Source organism: Trachinotus anak, unplaced genomic scaffold (assembly GCF_046630095.1).
Source record: "Trachinotus anak isolate AG129_WGS33_773 ecotype Australia unplaced genomic scaffold, CSIRO_AGI_Tana_v1 ptg000025l, whole genome shotgun sequence".
Lineage (NCBI taxonomy): Eukaryota > Metazoa > Chordata > Actinopteri > Carangiformes > Carangidae > Trachinotus > Trachinotus anak.
In genome coordinates, this window is record NW_027273876.1 from 7,535,547 (window position 1) to 7,553,907 (window position 18,361).

The 18,361-nt window shown below is 45.0% G+C and overlaps 1 protein-coding gene across 6 annotated transcripts in view; it reads left to right on the forward strand.

Annotated features, from left to right (window-relative positions):
- Positions 1–18,329, forward strand: part of ctbp2l (C-terminal binding protein 2, like) — an 89,060-nt gene extending 70,731 nt beyond the window's left edge. For 4 of the 6 annotated variants that reach the window (XM_071462561.1, XM_071462560.1, XM_071462558.1 and 1 more), the window contains 8 exons: positions 2,064–2,218; positions 6,131–6,275; positions 7,745–7,951; positions 11,410–11,624; positions 12,959–13,089; positions 14,608–14,735; positions 15,199–15,316; positions 16,475–18,329. In XM_071462561.1, coding sequence (XP_071318662.1) covers positions 2,064–2,218; positions 6,131–6,275; positions 7,745–7,951; positions 11,410–11,624; positions 12,959–13,089; positions 14,608–14,735; positions 15,199–15,316; positions 16,475–16,655 — 1,280 coding nt within the window. In that variant the 3' untranslated portion in view covers positions 16,656–18,329. Of the gene's footprint in view, positions 1–2,063; positions 2,219–6,130; positions 6,276–7,744; positions 7,952–11,409; positions 11,625–12,958; positions 13,090–14,607; positions 14,736–15,198; positions 15,317–15,724; positions 15,800–16,474 lie in introns of all 6 variants that reach the window. The other 2 variants (XM_071462563.1, XM_071462559.1) reach the window with 1 other exon arrangement.
- Positions 18,330–18,361: the final 32 nt, after the last annotated feature.

Consider the following 18,361-nt stretch of genomic DNA (forward strand, 5'->3'; position numbering starts at 1 on the left):
AACATCTCCTCCGCCCTTTACAACCGTGAGTGTGAGGTGGGGATACGGGTGTTTGCGCCTCTGACCTCAGCTCTCTGCGCTAGATGCCAGTGGTGCCAAAAATAAAGTGCATTAAAACTGGCAGCCAAAGCCTGTTAAGTGATCACCATGACAACAAGCGGAAAGGCACGGGGAGACGACACCTCCACTCCGATCCTCCCTCTGCCCTGAGAGGCTGCGCGGCTGGACTGCTCATTTTCTGTCAGCTGGGCTTTCTCTGCGTGTCTCCTGTCGTTTATTTGCTCTCTCTCTCTCCTTTCATCCTCCTCCTCTTCTTCTCTGATATGTCTCCTGGGAGCTCTTCAGGCTAACAGGCAGTGTTTAGTCTGTTTTTATGCACGCTCGTTTTACATTTTAATTTCACTCTTCTCTGTCTCTCTCTCTCCCTCCCCCTCCCACCTGTTTGTTTTCCCGCTGTGTGTCTCAGCCTGTTTGTGCAACGGCCACACACACACACACACACACACACACACACACACACAACTTTCCCATCTCCTAATCTCACCTTTATCTGCCCTAATCAGCCTTTTCTGCTGCCGTAATCCCACAGAGCATGTCTCTAATGAGCCCTCCTCCACCTCGCCTTCCCCTCCCTCCACCCTGCTCCTTATCTCGAACCCGAAGTCTGACGTCATCGTAATCTACTTGGAGCGCTTTTAAGAGCGCACAGATGCACACACCTGCACGCCACTCACACATATACAGTGAAGTCACACTTAGGCATCCAGATACGGATCTTAGCAGCAAACCAGAGGAGAGCAACAAAACAGTAGATAAGAAAGTGATGTCATGAAATCACACAGAAACATCCATAGGGGATCTGGAGTGACTTTTGGCCTTGTTTTGTCAGCTTAAACAAATCCATAGCTGGTGACTGCATGTGAAGATCATGACCTGTGCAGTGCGAGGGCACTAGTACTCAGTGGGGAACCGTAGCGTTCCTTCTCAGGTCCATCCATCCATCCACAGGCTGGCTTCTGAGATGCACTCGGCGGAGAAGCAGCATGAATATTGATGCTCCTCGCTTGTTAACATTGTATGAAGCAGGGCTGGTAATTGTCTGTCTTCTCAAGGTGACACGTCTTCTTCAGTGGGATGTGTGAGAAGGTCAGCGCGGCTCTTCTCTGCTCTCTTCACTTTAAGTGAGAAAAGTGGCGGGAGGGAAGGAGAAAGAGTCGAGCGGAGACAAAAACCAGAATTGCAACGCACTCTTTGTCGAGTGCACTGAAGTGCAGATGTGAGTTGGCTGTGGTTTTGTTTCAGGCTTGTAGCGTTTTCTCTAACGCTCTCCATTTCAATGATACATGGCTCTTTTGAGGGAGGGCAGCAGTGAAACTCATTTCTAAAGGTGTAGCTTTTTCTCTCCTTTTTTTTCCGTCCTCTGTTCCACAGCTGCTGGTTCCATTCACATTGAGGCAGATGCAGGATCCTCTCCTTTGAACTGAGAAATGAGAACAACCAAAGTGTGCATGTGTTGGTGTGCGGGTGTACGTTCACACAAGGGAATTTATTCTTCTTGGTGTGATGGAGTGCATGTGTGTGTAACACCTGCAGACAGTATATTCTTATGCACTCCTCATATCTGTGTGCGTGAGGTTGCCTGTATGAGATGTGAGTGTTTGGGAGCCATGAGACGGAGAGGAGTCCTGTAAGTGAGGCTGTGGTCTAATCCAGTCTTGAGTGAGCACATTGATTTATTGAGCAATGCTTGTTAGTTTGGTGAAGCCCTGCTTCCTACTATATCCTAATGAGAACGTTTGCACACTTATACACACATGCACAGGAGCTAATCGTATTTATTTTGTCAGGAAACAGATGAGTTGACTTCAGCTGGCAGGAGAGTGTCAATTTCTGAATGTTTAAATGCAGCCAGAAAAAAAAAAAAACAAACTTAAAGGGTCACTTCACCCAAATCAAGTTTTTTTTTTTTTTCCGATTACTGCCTCTGACATTTCTGACAATCATGAAAAATGTATTCCTTTGTATCTAAAATAATCTTGCTTTCCTTCTCCATCTGTTTCCAGGTATTCGGCCCCAAATCATGAACGGGCCAATGCATCCGCGCCCCCTGGTGGCGCTGCTGGATGGGCGGGACTGCACCGTGGAGATGCCCATCCTGAAAGACTTGGCAACTGTTGCCTTCTGCGATGCCCAGTCCACACAGGAGATACACGAGAAGGTAGAAAAACACAAACCCACACATCCACTGTGTGTTCACTGTGACTTCACTGTCGCACTGCTCCACATGAGAAAGAGCAGAGAGTTGATGGAGAGATGGAGCCTGCCACTCACTCATGTCTGCCTCTTTCTATTCCTATCACAGCGCTGATATGTGAAGTGCATTATATTGGCCCCATATGCACTTGCCAGTTAAAATATAGTGACTTCATTATGATTTAATGTCACTTTGTGGCACAGAGCGTGGCGCCTATATCGGTGCTATTGTTCTAATAGAGAGTCTTGTATGGCGGGGATGCAGTGTAATTACATTGGCTCGTAGAGCCTCTTTATTGCTTTTTATGCAGCGCCGTGGCTGCAAAACAATATATGGCCACAGAGATGGGTATCACCAAAGTGCTATCTCTCCATCTGCAGACGGAGTGAGAGCCGCTACATCTTTCTTCTCGCTGTTTTTATGAAAATGGGACATATTAAAAACAAAGCATTTGCATAGAGATCAATTCAATCAAAGACCTTGGGCGGTGCGGAGAAAGGGGGAGCGGGTAGCTTTTTGTTTGTTTTAACACTGCCTTATCAGGAAAAACATGATTGTAATGTTCACCTCGCCAGCATATTCAGCAGTTCACAGTAATAACTTGCAGCCTAGATACCCAGAGGGGCGGTGTAGATTGAAAATGTCCAATCTCTTCTTTCTGCGGCATGGATGCGGTGATGCAGTGCTGATGACTCCAGGAGTTCAGTATGATGTTGTCAGAGTAGACGCCAGCTGCCACACTCTCCTCCATCCACACCAGACAATACAGGAACTCATGGGAGCGGCTGGTCAAGGGTGGAATATGAAAGTAGCCCGAGGTTATGTCAGGTCTTCCACCCGCTAAGCCCTTATTTCTAGGGTGATAGGGGCATGATGAAACACACAGGCGAATACTGTTCAAGATCGAGTTACAATACCACTTCAGCAGAGACCAAATCCTGCACGCAGCACCTGCGCTCCAACATCATCATCCAAGGTCGATGATCCCTCGTCTTTCTCACAGTCGTCGTGCCTCATGGTCACATGTGGCTTGTGAAAGTTGGATGATAGCCCATATGGCATAGTGTCAATGTTGGCCCAGCACACTGTACACTTCCTGAGTCTGTTCATCCAATTGTGGTTTTAAGCTTAGGGCTGCAAATAATGACTGTTTACGTAAGCAAATGATCCATTGGTATTTCTATTGTTCAGTTCAACGCTTTGCCTATAAAATGTCCAAATTAAATAGCTTACCCACAGATATTCAATTTACTGATATAAGAATAGCAACAAATCCTCACATTTGAAAAGCTGGAACCAGCGGGTGTCGAGCATTTTCACTATTATATTTTCACTATTAACTTTTTTTCCAATTAATTTTCTCTTGATCGTCTCATTAATTATTCGGCTAATCATCTGAGCAACAGTTGAAAGACTTTTCCAACAGCTGAAAAATATTCTTATTCGCTTTCTTGCCAAACCTAATTTTAGATGAGCGGATAGATGAGATACTGAGAGCAGCCAGTTAGTGTGCTTCTCAGTGAGTTTGAGTGGATTGTACATTTTGTTACCTTTGGACAAAGATAGGCTAGATGTCCGTATTCAAAGCTAGCTAACTGGCTGCTAGCACTAGCTTCATATTTACTGTACTGACACAAGAGCTTTTTTGCTTCTCTTGTAATTCTTGGAGAGGAAGTGAATACGTTTTTGTTCCCATAACCAGTCTTTCAAGTCCATATTCACAGAAGTGTAGGGTTGATTTCTATTATTTAAGCTTTACTTTTTCATGTTGGCCGCACTCATTCATTTTAATGGTGCTTCACTTCTAAAGTGGCTTTAAAAGGTGTAATCAATAAGGGATCGTATCTTTCTCTTTATAACCTACTCCATGTTATTGTGTGAGGTTGTTCTGCGGTGTTTGTTTAATGCTGTAATCATGGCCCTGTCACCCTTTTTGCTACAGTCTAAATGCGCTAAAAAGCAACATCTTGAACAGCACATCCTCTGCCAGGTGGAGGAAGTCTGTTTTCAGCGTTACAACCAGCGCTCATCCCCTATACATCCAGACTGCTCACTGCTGGGATGATTTCATAGCCATAAAATCCCTCCTCAGTAAGCCAGAGGCAAACACGCACGAACTGTACAGAACGTGGTCCACCAAATCCAGACTCCTTTGCAACAGTATACCCTCTCCCTCACTCTCTCTCACGCTCGCCCAGGCCAAAAGGGGAGGTCTCACTGCCATGGGAGGAAAAGCCCACACATCATCAGAAATGATAGATGTTACCAGCAATAAGGCTTTTGTTACAGTGGAGAGTGGGCTATAGATTAGGTCAGAGTTTCCATTAAAATAAACTGCGTTCAGAGTCGATTTCCCCTAAAATGAAATAAAAAAGGAGAAAGGTAGCTTCACAGCTCTCGCCTAAAGACTCCTTCTCCGGCTCAAAAACAACACTAGACCTTCAGGCTTAGCCCAGAGGGAGAAAATTGTGTGAGTCAGTGTGTGCGCATTTTAGTTGGATGTGTGTAAGGAGCATTTTAACCTTGAACTAGTATCTGGAAGGCCTGGCCGGGACTCGGCTCCAATAAAAGCAGTATGGAAATTCAGAGCTAATCTGCTAATCACAGGAAAGCTAATGCAGTTTGGCTGGGGGTGGATGCAGAGCTGTTATTTAGGCGCTGACAGGAGCTGTGGCTGATACTGAGAGGGAAATGTTTAGATCCACATCAGACTGCATCACAGGCCAGGTCACCTTGTCCATGTCAAGTGGCAGCGGAGCGGTTTTTCGCAGTGAGGGCCCCGCCGAGGCGACTGAATTCAGACTGTCTGACTATTTAACAAACCAAGAATGGGTTGTTCTTGGTTCTTTATTAGCAGGAAATCTCAAGAACGAATTTTATTGAAGGCAAATTAAGTCGGGGACTGATTGATTTCAAGTGGTGCAGCTTCAGATCTAACAGCGCCACCATGTGGTTATTTCTGAAGTGCTGTAAATTGAGCCGCGTAACTCTTAAAATGTGACATGCAAAAATGTTTTTCCTCTAGATTATGAAGCAGAGCAGTCTGTGTCATTCTCTGCCTGAACACATTGGATATGAGTTCAGTTTAAAAGAGAATGATGTGCTGTTTCTTGTTTCATGTACATTTTAGGGTCAGCGTTATTAAGATTATATATTTGGCCCGGAGAAACACTTCTAACCATAGTAGAATTTCAGTGTAGAGAAGCACAAATAAAGTTCACTAGAAACTACTAACTAACTTAATGGTTTAAATTTCCGTCTCAAATGAATTTGTTTGGCTATTTTTGTCTCTGTCATTTTGTCATTTTGATTCCAGTTGTAATTCGGTAACAAGGTCGTCAAGTTCAACTAAATATGTTTGTCCCACCACATGCTGTCGTATCTGAAGCCTCCCCCCTGACCTCTGTGCGGTGTGAATCTTTTGTCCATTAACATTCTCGGGGTCTGAGTGCAATAATGATGACACGGCCCCTCTCCGAGACAATATAACGACTTGTTTCCCCGTCCAGCTCAGGTCTGTAAAAGGACAGTGTGTCAGTGCTTCTGGTCACCATGTGATGTCTGCACTTCCCCTCACTGTGAAATCTTAAACATTTGTGTCCGAAGTCATGCCAGACATGTGATTTTCATGGCTCCTCTTGAAGGAATGTGATCTTGTGATTGTCATGGGATCTCATGAACACAAATGGGTTAATAGCCATGTTCCGTAGTCTGTATGAATGAAGGGATAAAATGATGCTCAAATACTGAATGATCCATGAAATACTGTTAAAGGAAAAAAAACACCCTTGCTTTTCATTCAGTTATCACACTATATTGTATGAATGTGTGTGTGTGTGTGTGTGTGTGTGTGTGTGTGTGTGTGTGTGTCTGCAGGTGCTCAATGAGGCCGTGGGAGCCATGATGTACCACACCATCACCCTGACCAGAGAGGACCTGGAAAAGTTCAAAGCTCTGCGCATCATCATCCGCATCGGCAGCGGCTACGACAACATCGACATCAAGGCTGCCGGAGAGCTGGGTACGAACTCTCCAACGAGTCCCCGCGAAAACAAAACAAAGCACTTAGTGTTGCAGAGTACTGGGTAGAAACAGTGTGTGAGTCACATAAGGATACAAGTTTTGCGTTTCGTGTTGTATGTGCATTTTCTGCTGTGTTCTGTGCTGTTTATATTTAGAGAATTTTTGTTTCGCAACAGACGTGCTGAGCTTTGAAGTTATCCCGTGTTGTATTAATTACTTCACGGGGAGTAGTGTGGATCGGTGTGTGCTTATTCGCTTGTTCTGGTGGTTTATTTGTCTGTTAATTATGTACGATACCTTGAGCGCCAGTGATCAGATGTAGGTGAGTCTTTAGGGGAAAATTGCAGAGATTGGCCGAAGGGCGGCGCTGCGTTTTTTTTAGGGTCAAAATAGGATGACACAGTAGACAGTAGTGCTTTGGACATGTTTACTGTTTCCTTATTTCTTTACTGTATGGATTCTAAGAACGGTATCAAAGGTTGAATGAAAGAGATGAATGGTGGACATCCTGCTGCTGAATGTTCTAAGAGACAGAGAGTAGGGGGTGGGGTGGGGGGGTGGGTTCGGTCTTCTCTCTGAACCACCACCCATGCTTATATCAGCTGGCTGGTGGCTCAAACAGCCCTTACAGTTGACAAAGCTGCCATTTCCCTGCCAATACGAGATACTGTGTCTAACTGCCACCCACTCACCAAAGGCGCTCTGCCTCGCAACGCAGGAGTCAAAAGCTATCGTGCCTGGAGAAGGCGGCGCTGATATGACGGCTGTTCTCGGGGAGAAGAAAAGGGGCCATTGATTGAGCAGGCTCTGGCTATTTTTTTCGCTGTCCAGAGACGACTGTGCTGCTGCTCTGAGATACAGAGTGGGTTGAGCACATTAGAGCAGAGCGAGGGCAGGCAGGAGCGCTTAAGTGTTAGAGTAAAAAAATAAAATAATGAAATAAAATTAAAAATCTTTGTGTTGTGGAGGAATGGCGAGGTAATACCACAGGGTCAGGGGGTTTCAATTCCCTGCAGGCAATAAAATTATGAGCATTCTGATGGAAAGTGTCTAAAAACTGCTTTATTTATGCACGCTCACATAAGTTTAGACAGAATAAAGCTCTGCAGTAATTAAATATATTTTATCTTGACTTTTAGTGGAGTCCTATTATGATACGATCATATCCTGTTATTGCTTTACAAAATTCTGAAACCCAAATGACTGATTCCAGGCAAACTGTATCTGTAGTAGGCAAATGTATTTAGATTACCAACATTTTCTGTCTCTCACTGTCCTTAATTTACTCTTATCTCGATTCTGAATAAACGTCTATAACCTGACACTGTGCCTGACACTGAATCTACCAGTCAAACAGCACAAAAAATCATTAGATCATTAGAATGAAGATACTGATATTTTCCAGCACCGAGGTGAATTCATTTTCTAACTCCTCTGCCTTGTGTGCGTTTGTGACTCTTCCCTCAGGAATCGCAGTCTGTAACATTCCCTCGGCAGCTGTGGAGGAGATGGCGGACTCCACCCTGTGCCACATCCTTAACCTTTACCGGCGAAACACCTGGCTCTACCAGGCTCTCCGGGAGGGCACGCGGGTCCAGAGTGTGGAGCAGATCCGCGAGGTGGCGTCCGGCGCCGCCCGCATCCGTGGCGAAACCCTCGGCCTCATCGGCTTTGGTGAATAAAAGTTATTCAGTCGTTTCTTTTCAGCTTCTTTCTCCAGCTTTATGACTTGTTACCTTTCCTCTTGTTTTTGCTTTTTGCAGTTTTTTTTTTCCGGCTCCCTTTCCATGCCTCTCCTTCTGTGTTTTCCTATCCTCTCCCCGCTCACTGTGCCTTCTGTTTTCCTGCACTGATAAGGTTATTTTTCTCCCTCTGCCCGTCCCACAGATTATCTCAAGGTTGTCTGTTTCACCTCCCTCCGGGCTGACTTCCTTTTCCCTGCCACACTGTTCTCTCATCCCACTGCTCTAATGCTCACCATTATATCTCCATTTTTCTCTCTTCTTCTGTTTTCGACTCTGTCACCGTGGTCCCTCGACATCTTGCCCTGCCATAATCAGACTCCTCATGGTAGACTGGATTCTGCCTGTGCGCGTGTGTGTGTGTGTGTGTGTGTGTGTGTGTGTGTGTGTGTGTGTGTGTGTGTGTTCCCTTACTGCACCTGTTCTACAGCGATTGTGTGTGTGCGTCATTCTGCCCTGTCTCAACATCACTAGGCTGACTGATACTCTGTCTCCTCAAAAACCTTTCCAGAGTGCCACCTTATCTCTGTGTCCACATACACTCATCCACCCCCAACACACACACACATACACACACACACACACACACACACACACACACACACACACACCAATACACACATCCTCCTCCCCCCCTACAGGTCCCAGACAGCTGCCTAGACTTACTGTGCCCAAACAGCAGGCCCTGGCAAAGAAAATGCCCCCACCAGTCTCTCTCTTTCTCACCCAATCCTCCCACCTCCAGCCTCCTCTCCAGGTCTTTCTGGCTCAAGCCGTCTCCAAAACAATGTCCATTGTAAGCAGGAGGTTGGGGAGAGCAAAGGCCTCCTGGTGTTTGTTTGTAGGTCTCTGCACATGCAGCCAGGCTTCAAATACACACACTGAAAAAAAAACCTCTGGCTCCGGGGCAACAATAGACACAGGAGCACTTGAAGTACCAGCTGTGCCAACCTTAGACCTCCACCCTCTTAGAACCAGTGCTGAGCTCACGGACAAATTAATGTGATTATTAGTTTTACTAATAAATGAAATGTCATAAATGGTGAATAAAAATGAAAAATGAATGCACCCACCTTGTAAATAACCACAGATTAGTAGTGTAGTGTTTTTGTCAACCCTTGATTTGGAATTTTGGGAATAATTTCACCTCCGATGAGTCGCCTTTTCTGTGCTTGTTTTTGTCAGTTTAAAGGTGATGAAAACCAGTTAAAGCTGCTATGATCAATACTGCCTGATTATATTAACAATCAAATGACAGTGTAGATGAAAAGGGGGTCACTTGGAGGATGAAAAAACTGGATTGGCTATGTTTTGCTCATGTTATTTAGAAGGTATAATAATGAATGTAAAAACGTATTGTATTTAGTTTTTTTATAGTTATATTATGGTTATGAATGTAATATTGCTAAAAGTGTTTAATTAGTGTTTAGTAAAACATTAATTATTGAAGTTAATCCAGAGAAAGAAGAAAACAATAACAATGCAGTTCACGCAGGCAGTAATGCAATGCCACCGCAATGCTGAAAACACCTGAGAAGCTACACGAAGGTAGCAGCAATTAATGATTCTAAGTTGTAGTCAAAAAACAGCAGCTTTAGTTATTTCAGTTAAAATAATGCCCAGTAGTATCAAGCTTCAGTTGGATTGTTTTTTTGCTCACCTTTGCAATATTGTGACATATATTTAATAAAAGACAATGTTTCTACAAACATTCTGATATGAAGTGAAACCAAATCGTTCAGCTCTCATCGTTGGATAATTACTTCAGCTCTGCATAGACACATTATTTTATCTGCTCTGGAGAACTGAATGGGCTCGTTTACAAAACCAGTCCGTGTTATTCATGTTCATATTCATTCGTTTCCCCTGCGTTGGCCCCGACCAGAGTTGATTTCACAATTCTTTGTGCGCGACACAAAGCAAAAGTCTGCCACTGAGAGTCGTTGGAGATCTAACCTCCTGGTTACAGTATACACTCACCGTTAGTGGCATCGATTAGTGTGGGAAGAGATGGAGGCTTAGAAATACTGAAAGGAGATAAACTGTTTTTGGTTCTTGGGTATCGCCATGTTAAAGGAAAAATCCATACAAATACACTAATAGTTTTCTAATAGTTTCTGGTGCAGCTAAAACAGAATTGGGAAATAGAGATATTTTTAGACACCAGAAATATCAACTGTAAACAGATTTTATTGTAAAAAAAAAAAAATCAAAGAGGTAGAATTTCTTTCTAAACCCATCACTTTGCACCAATTTTCCAACAATCACACAGGCAGAAAATCATTGTAGAAGAAGCTGAGATGCCAATTTCAACCCCCCCCCCCCCCCCCCCCCCCCCCCCCAGCCTCACCCCCAGCAGCCTCAGTAAATCAGATTGTACTGCAGCTGCAAGACAACCTGGTGTGTCTCAAACTGACTGGAAACACTCATTCCCCTGCTGCTGCTGTAACTGAAGGTCGGCTGAGGAGCAGTGGATACACCGAAAAAAGAGCTGTCACTTCAGGAAGGCCGTTTTTTTTTTTCTTTCTCTAATCAAAACGTAACGGACAGATGAATCGCTAATGAAAATAATCTTAAATTGCAGCTATAATCCATCACCACCATGAAAAGGACTCGTCTGAGCAGTTGCTTTAGTATTACAAGGCTGTTGTCAGTGAGTCTTTATGCCGCTGTCTCTTATTGGCTGAGATTAAAGGAGGAAAAAAAAAATAGAGTATAGTGATCCTTCTCAGCTGTGGAGCCTAAGAGCAAGACATAATGCTCCATCACAAAGAGAGGACCTTGAGAGTGTAGAGGCCTTATCGATCTTTTTCACCAGCAACAACATCCAACTCTCCATAACTCTCTCTCTGTCTCTCAGCTGCTGCTGCTGCTGCTGCTGCTGCTGCTGCGGAGCATCTTCAGCAGCAGAGTGGATACTCACGGCCCGACCCGGCCCCTTTTATGCTCATTATGATGTGTTCACAGCCCTTTACTTTTCCTGCCCTTTTAGCAGAAGGATATCATAGCTGATTTTTGTGTTTGCAGTCATTTTAAGACACTTTACTGATCAGGGATTCTGAAAGAGTGGTTGGCAACTTTGTGCTGGTCTGTGCAGTGTTGGCTCCCAGTCCTGAAATTCCTACAGGAACAGGCAGTATCTATAGATATCCTGCCTCTGAAGTGCTCAACTGATCAGGATCTTTAATCCCTAGACTGCAGATTAAACACTTTTTTTTATCTTGATTCAACTTTATGAAAATATTATATATTCTGCTCACGCTCCCTTGTCACGTGTTCTTAAGCGTCTTGTCTTCTTAATCAGAATAAATGCAAAAAAAAAGGTAGAGAAAAATAGAAAAGTTTGACTGTGCACATAAATAAACAGCAGCTGCTCCTGTGTGTGCTCAGGTCGTTCGGGCCAGGCGGTGGCGGTGCGAGCCAAGGTTTTCGGCTTCAACGTCATCTTCTACGACCCCTACCTGCAGGACGGGCTGGAGCGCTCGCTGGGCGTGCAGCGCGTCTACACCCTGCAGGACCTGCTCTACCAGAGCGACTGCGTCTCCCTGCACTGCAACCTGAACGAACACAACCACCACCTCATCAACGACTTCACCATCAAACAGGTAACATTAGTAAAAACACACACACACACACACAACACAGATGCCGACGTGTGTCATCCAGACAGAGCTGAACATCCCATTGAGCAGCTGTGACCTGACCTGGGCTTAATGCAGTGCTATCTAGCAGGTAGACAAGCAGAGCTGCTGGTGTATTATTACTCTGTCAGCCTGGAGGCTGTCCTAAAGAGCATTATAGTCGGTAGAAAGAGAGAGGGAGCGAGAGAGCGAGAGAGAGAGAGAGAGAGAGAGAGAGAGAAGAGAGAGGAACCGGCAGCAGCCTTCCTGCCTGCACATTCCCTGCTCTTTATCTTAAGCTCCACCAAAGCTGGACACAAATTCATTCCTTTGCTCTGTCAAATGCAATTAGCGCCAGCCCACGGCTACAGCAAATATATCGACTAGGCCGCGCAGCAGGGGGCTGAGAGCACAGTGAGGGGAGAGTGCTGTTCTCTGAGTCAATAACTGCACTCTGAAGTGCCGCCTTGGGTGACACCTGCAGGGACGCTGCGGAACTGCACAGGCTGAGGAAGCCTCTCGCCTCCTGTCGATATCTCCCCATGTTTCCGCCCGCCGTTTTTTCTGCCTTGTCTCCCGCGCGCCCTTCTCTCTGAAGTTTGTGAGTCTGCAGTGTGCGAGGAGAAGTGGGTGTAGGGCGATAGCCTAACCTAGTTAACTCTGTGTCTTTTTCCAAAGCTTAAGATTCTCAGCTGCCTCTTAAGTGCTGCAGTGAAAGAACACTTTCCTCTCTTTTTCTCACCAAAAATCTTGGCAGTCGCTCTCGGCTTCTAAAGTGGAAAACGTGTGTGTGTGTGTGCATGTTTGTGTGTTTCTGTGTGTGTCAAAACCACCAAGGCCTAATAAAAGACTGCCTGCCAGCGTAAAGGCTTTTCATGCCCCTGGATTTTAGCTTTTGTCAAGATTAAGGGATTACTTTCTTCTGAGCATATTCATTTGATTTTTTTTCCTTCCTCCTTCTTATACTTTTTGTTGTGCCCCCCCCCCTCCAAGCAGCAAAGGGTGGCGGCACTGCCTCATCTTTCAGCTCATCCTTCATTTCATCTCTCGGTTTTGGTTAAAGACTTTTCTCTATACCACATCTGACAGTGTTTCTCCCAGGTGCTGCCTGTCATCTACATCTTTCAGGTGTAATATGTTCTAAGACCCTAAATTGCAGATATTCAATCCTGATTGATGTTTCGCTTTAGATCAAGCAGATTAATTTGACTGCCAGGCTGACAGATGCACAAAAACACACGCATCCGATCTTTCATCTGTAACTAAATGGCTCTGTCTGTGTTCTTCTTGTTTGTATTCATGTGTGTCGTGCGCCACAGATGCGTCAGGGTGCGTTCCTGGTCAATACCGCGCGGGGAGGTCTGGTGGATGAGAAAGCCTTGGCCCAGGCGTTGAAGGAGGGCAGGATACGTGGAGCCGCCCTGGACGTCCATGAGACGGAGCCCTTCACGTAAGAGTACACACAAAAAAAAAAAAATTCTCTCAAAACCAGACAGATGAACGCGTCACTCAGAGAGACAGATACAGACGAGGAAATAGATGGGTGTGCGGGAAGAAAAAGACGGCAACAAATTGGACACAAAGGCGGAGAACCTTAAACAGCTGCAGAGACAGTTGGACAGGCAGAAACAATTGCAGACACATGACGAGTTAAAGACACCTCACGCTCCTCTAAAAGGCTCCTTCAGGGCCCTGCAGGTAATGGAATTCAGGAAGTGGAGAGCTCGCTTTATTCCCACGTCTCAGGTCAAATAAATACAGTCAGAGCCGTTGGTGGATGTCTGAGTGTGTGTTGAGTGTTTCTCTTCTTCTTGACGCGTCAAAGCCCAGACTCACCTCTATCGCAGCAGTTTCCAGGAAGTTTGAAGGAAACAGTTTAGATGAGATTTTGTTGACAAATCAGCCACACACAGAAGTGCGACCTTGGGAGGAGAAGCTTTGCTACACTGCAACACCACTGAAACTGCTTTCTTTCTTTTTCTGTAGAACTGCCAAAAACACTCCTCTGTTTTACAGGAATTTCTGCACATTCTCTTCACGCTTTGTAATTGTATTGTAAAATTCTGCTCGTAAGAAGCTAAAGCATCGGACTGATAATTTTACTGTAAAACTCCAGGCATTTATTATCAGCAATATTTATTAATTATAAATGTTGTGGTCATTTAATCATGGAACTGGATTGTGTATAATAAAGAGTTCCTCAAAAAACCCAAATATTTAAACCTGATTATGTGTTGAAGTGATGTTATCATATCAAATTATCATCATATATTTATTTTTACAAAATTACAAAGAGTGAAAGTGCACACAGCGTGGTGGTGGTGGTGACACTGAGCCATGGACTCTCACCGGAGGACAAACAGCCTGACACACTTTCCAGTTTTCCACCTCTCAAAGAACCATGTTCCCCGTCTCAGAGGGTAACTGGTGTTGATGTGTCGTTCACGCATCAGGGGCAGCCGGGGAGTTTAGAGGCTGCTTATATCTGGCCGGCTGCTCGGCTGACCGGCTGCCTCAGAAGACTGAAACTCATGCACCACTGACCCAATATGTCAACAGGGGAGTGTGTCGTAACTTTGGCCCTCCCACGCGACACAACACTGATTTAGGCCGCTGCTGAGGAATTGCACACACACACACACACACAGGCAGGGTGTTGCAAGGGAGAGGGATGAGATAAGTGCAAGGGAGTTTTGGAGAAAGGGGAAGAAAATTGTGGCATTTGAGAATAACACAATCTGACATTTATCTGCCAGATTTTACACAACACACAGTAAAAAGCAAAGAAATGCTCTCGCCATATTTTAACGCACCAGTTTTTGGCAAAAGCAGGTGTGACGTGACCCTGTGGACAGATATCTAATTTTCAGAGTAGCCTGTGTCGCCGACCTCGCCATCACGTGAGCGCATTTGAGAAACTTTACATTTTCTATATTTATTTCTCTGTGTGTGTATATGTGTGTTGTAGTTTTGCTCAGGGCCCGCTGAAAGACGCTCCGAACCTGATCTGCACACCACACACAGCCTGGTACAGTGAGCAGGCCTCTCTGGAGATGAGAGAGGCGGCAGCCACCGAGATCCGAAGAGCCATCACCGGTACGCAGCCACATCCACATGTTTAGAATTTGTCTTAAGACATTAAATCCTTCTTTTCCCGTGCTGCACTGCTTCATTGTCAGGTTCACACACACACACACACACACACACATCCTTCAGCCTACTATGTGACCTGTTGCACAGCTTTCTTTCCCAGATGTCACATTTCCACTTCAATAGGCTCTGAACAGCTTTTATTAAATCTGGACATCTTAATAGATGTCATCGTTAGCTTCCTGACGCAGAGCAGAGCTGAGCCCAGGGGCCGGCCTCTCACAAAACACCCAGATTGTTAAATGATCTTAATTTGCATTTGCATATCCAGGCCTGATATGTTTGTCAGTCTGAACTCATTAACACTTCGTCCGGTCGCTTGTCTCCTGCCACGAGCCATGGCCTTTGACAATGTGTGTTTTTACGCCGGTGAGCTTCACTGCTTTATAACCCCTGTGTGTTGTGACAGGACGTATCCCCGACAGCCTAAGAAACTGCGTCAACAAGGAGTTCTTTGTCACCACGGCACCGTGGGCGGTTATGGATCAACCAGGTGTTCACCCTGAGCTCAACGGCGCCGCCTACAGGTAGGAACTGATCATGCAGACAGCTAGCTCGTCCTGTCTCAGATATATTTAGTCTAAAACTGCCGTGTTTTTTTTTTTTTTTTTTTTTTTAAATCTTTATTATGTCAGTAGCAAATTAATTGTTTACCTATGTATTTAAACCCATGTAAGTATTTGAGAATTACTCTTCCTTCTTGCTACGCTAACAAAGAAATCTTGAAAATGCCATTTGATTCACTTTTCCCTTGATCTTCTCTATGTTGATGTTTTCTGGCACATATTTGAATCATTGAAGTCACCTCCTAGTGCCCCGCCCCCCTCACTAACTGCCCTCTGTAGTAGTAGAAAGGTAACTCTCTGTCCACCATGTCCCGCTCTGGGTCCTTCCTGATCTCAGCATGTCCGCCTCCATGTGCTTCTTTCACACAGCCAAGTGAACCAAACTCTTCCGGCCGTAACAACCGGCGCCCCCCAAGACAAAATTATTGCCTAGATCAGGAGCAGGTAAATACGACCATCCGGGCCGACAGCCTCTTTCTCTGGAGGTCCCGGATAAGACCCCTCTCCCCTGAAGCTCACCTGATGTGTGTTCCCTCTATAACCCCACCCCCCCCAGCACTCACCTGTTTGACTGAACACAGAGTAGAGATGGATGGAAGCGAATGTGGGTTTTGAATGTCCCCAGTGAGCATGACCTGAAGCCATTCACGTGCAGATTGATGGATGGAGTCATGCTTTATGGTTTCCCTCTTATGGCTTTTTGGGCAAATTCTGTTGGATTAAACATCTCTGACCTGTATCATCCTTTTCTTCTTCTCTGGTTGAATGGTGTGATTTTTTTTTTTTTTGTGGTGGGGGGGCAGAATATTCTAATATTCTGGCTCTTTTCCCACCAATTAGTCCTAAGAACCAAATCAAGAGTAAGAATTTAAATAGAGATACAGTTGTGTGGTGCTGAAACAAGTAGTCAATTGAAAAAAAGTTTTGTTAATTGATGAATTCTTAGTCATTTCGAGCTAAATAATTAAGAACTCCAATACCTCCTGAGATGTTGGGAAGTACTACCTTCAGAGCAGGAGGTGGGGGGTGCAGGCGTAGGCTGGTGATGTGAGAACACTTCTCTCGCTCTGGGAATCACTGTGTCTGCCGCACTAACCTCTAACCTTCCTCCTTCACCAGATACCCGCCAGGTGTGGTTGGAGTGGCTCCGGGTGGCATCCCGGGGGCGTTAGAGGGTATGGTTCCAGGCGGGGTGCCCATCGCCCACACCCTGCCCTCTGGTACACACCCCTCCCAGGCCCCGTCGCCCAACCAGCCCTCCAAACACGGCGAGACCAGAGAGCACCTCACCGAGCAATAGCAGCAGAAGGGATACAAACGGCAAACATCTCCTCCTACCTGTCGACACTCAGAACCAACCAATCACAAAGCAAACGACCAACTGGGACCAAGAGACAGTGAAACAACACAAGCGGCTGCCTGTTAAAATCAGTCAGCAACTGGGAACAAGAGAAGTGTTCCGAGGAATTTGTACTTTTAACGTTTTAGTTTTTATTCTCTGTCTCTTTGGGTTCAGTACCGACTTTACTCTTTGATGATGATGATGGTTTTTTTTTTGTTTTGTTTTTCTTCGGGACATGCCTATGATTGTGGACACAGAGTCCAGTGTTTTTAGCGCTCCGGGATAACCTGATGAGACTCTGTTCCACTCCCAACCCCCCCCCCGCGCCCCTTACACCTCAGAGCTTATGGGAAACGTAGGCCCACATCTCAACACACCAACGGGAGAACAAGAGAAAAAACTTTGGCATCATGTGCTACTGGACCTTAACCCCCGCCCCTCCTCCTTTCCTCCCTCCTGATCCTCCCCACCTCTCCTCCACCCAGCTCCAACCCTCCTTATGTAACTAATGTGTGTTGTTTAGGCCCCTCATTATGCCTCAGAAGAGAATTTTTTTTTCTTTCAATCTTTAGTGTGAATGACTAAAAATGGATTATTGAATTAAATATATTTATCATTCGTCAAACAAAAGGAAAAGATTGCTCATCAGTTATAGTAATCTAGAGTGGGTTTTAACCCTTTCCTGGCAATAATACATGACAGCTGTCACAGCTGCAGTTACGTGTTTCCACCACTCGGGGGCACTTCTGCATAGCGTGAAGGATTCCTTCACCTGTGAGGAGGATGCTGTTTTTTGAAGCTGTCAGTGGTAAACACTAAATAACACATTCGCTTTATACATTTGATTGTAGCTGAATTTTGACCATATGAAGTCATCAGAGGGAGCTGCCTGCTAAGTATTTAACTTTTCTTTGTATGTGCGAGTGTGGGCTGTGAAGAGGAGAACGTTTACTACAATCATTGAAATAAGGAGGCTGGAGTGACTGCATCTGATTCCTCTGTGCTGACAAATGGACATTTCTCACGACAGCCGATGGACAACCGATCTTATCTTGGCGGCAGCGGCGCACGGACGGCAACTCCCTCCCTTCTTTGAGCACATTTCACACTCTGAGGACAGGAAAGGGTTAAAGCAAACTTCATTTCTTAATGACTCAGGAAAACACTTTTTTGCAGATATTGTTTATTCCCAGAATTTTGTCTTTGAGGAAAAAAAAAGATAAGACTAATCTGGTTAGTCTGGATATTTTCTCTCCTCCCTCATCCTCTCCATTGTGGTATTTTTATATACAAGGCGCATCCCACGTTTTTGGTGTTAAAAGAGTTTTGAAGAGTCCTGTTAGATTTGTATTGCCTAGTTAAATGTTCCTATAACCATAGTCCTATGTGATCCACCCTCTCTTCTCTCCTTCTTATATTTTCTTTGTTCTATTGAAGGCCAGGTTCTTTGGGGCATCCTGTACTCTGTAAGAGCAATAGCAGAAACTCCTACTTAGTGTCCCAACAATAGCAGAAGAGGCAGCCAGCAGTATGTTTTTGTTTTTAGTGTGAGTATTTGTATTTGTTTCTTGTACAAGGTGAACATTTAGCATTCAGTGCAGTTCAAATAAAAAGATACGATTCTGAGAACCAGCTGTCTGTACCGACTGCTTGATTTGATCAAT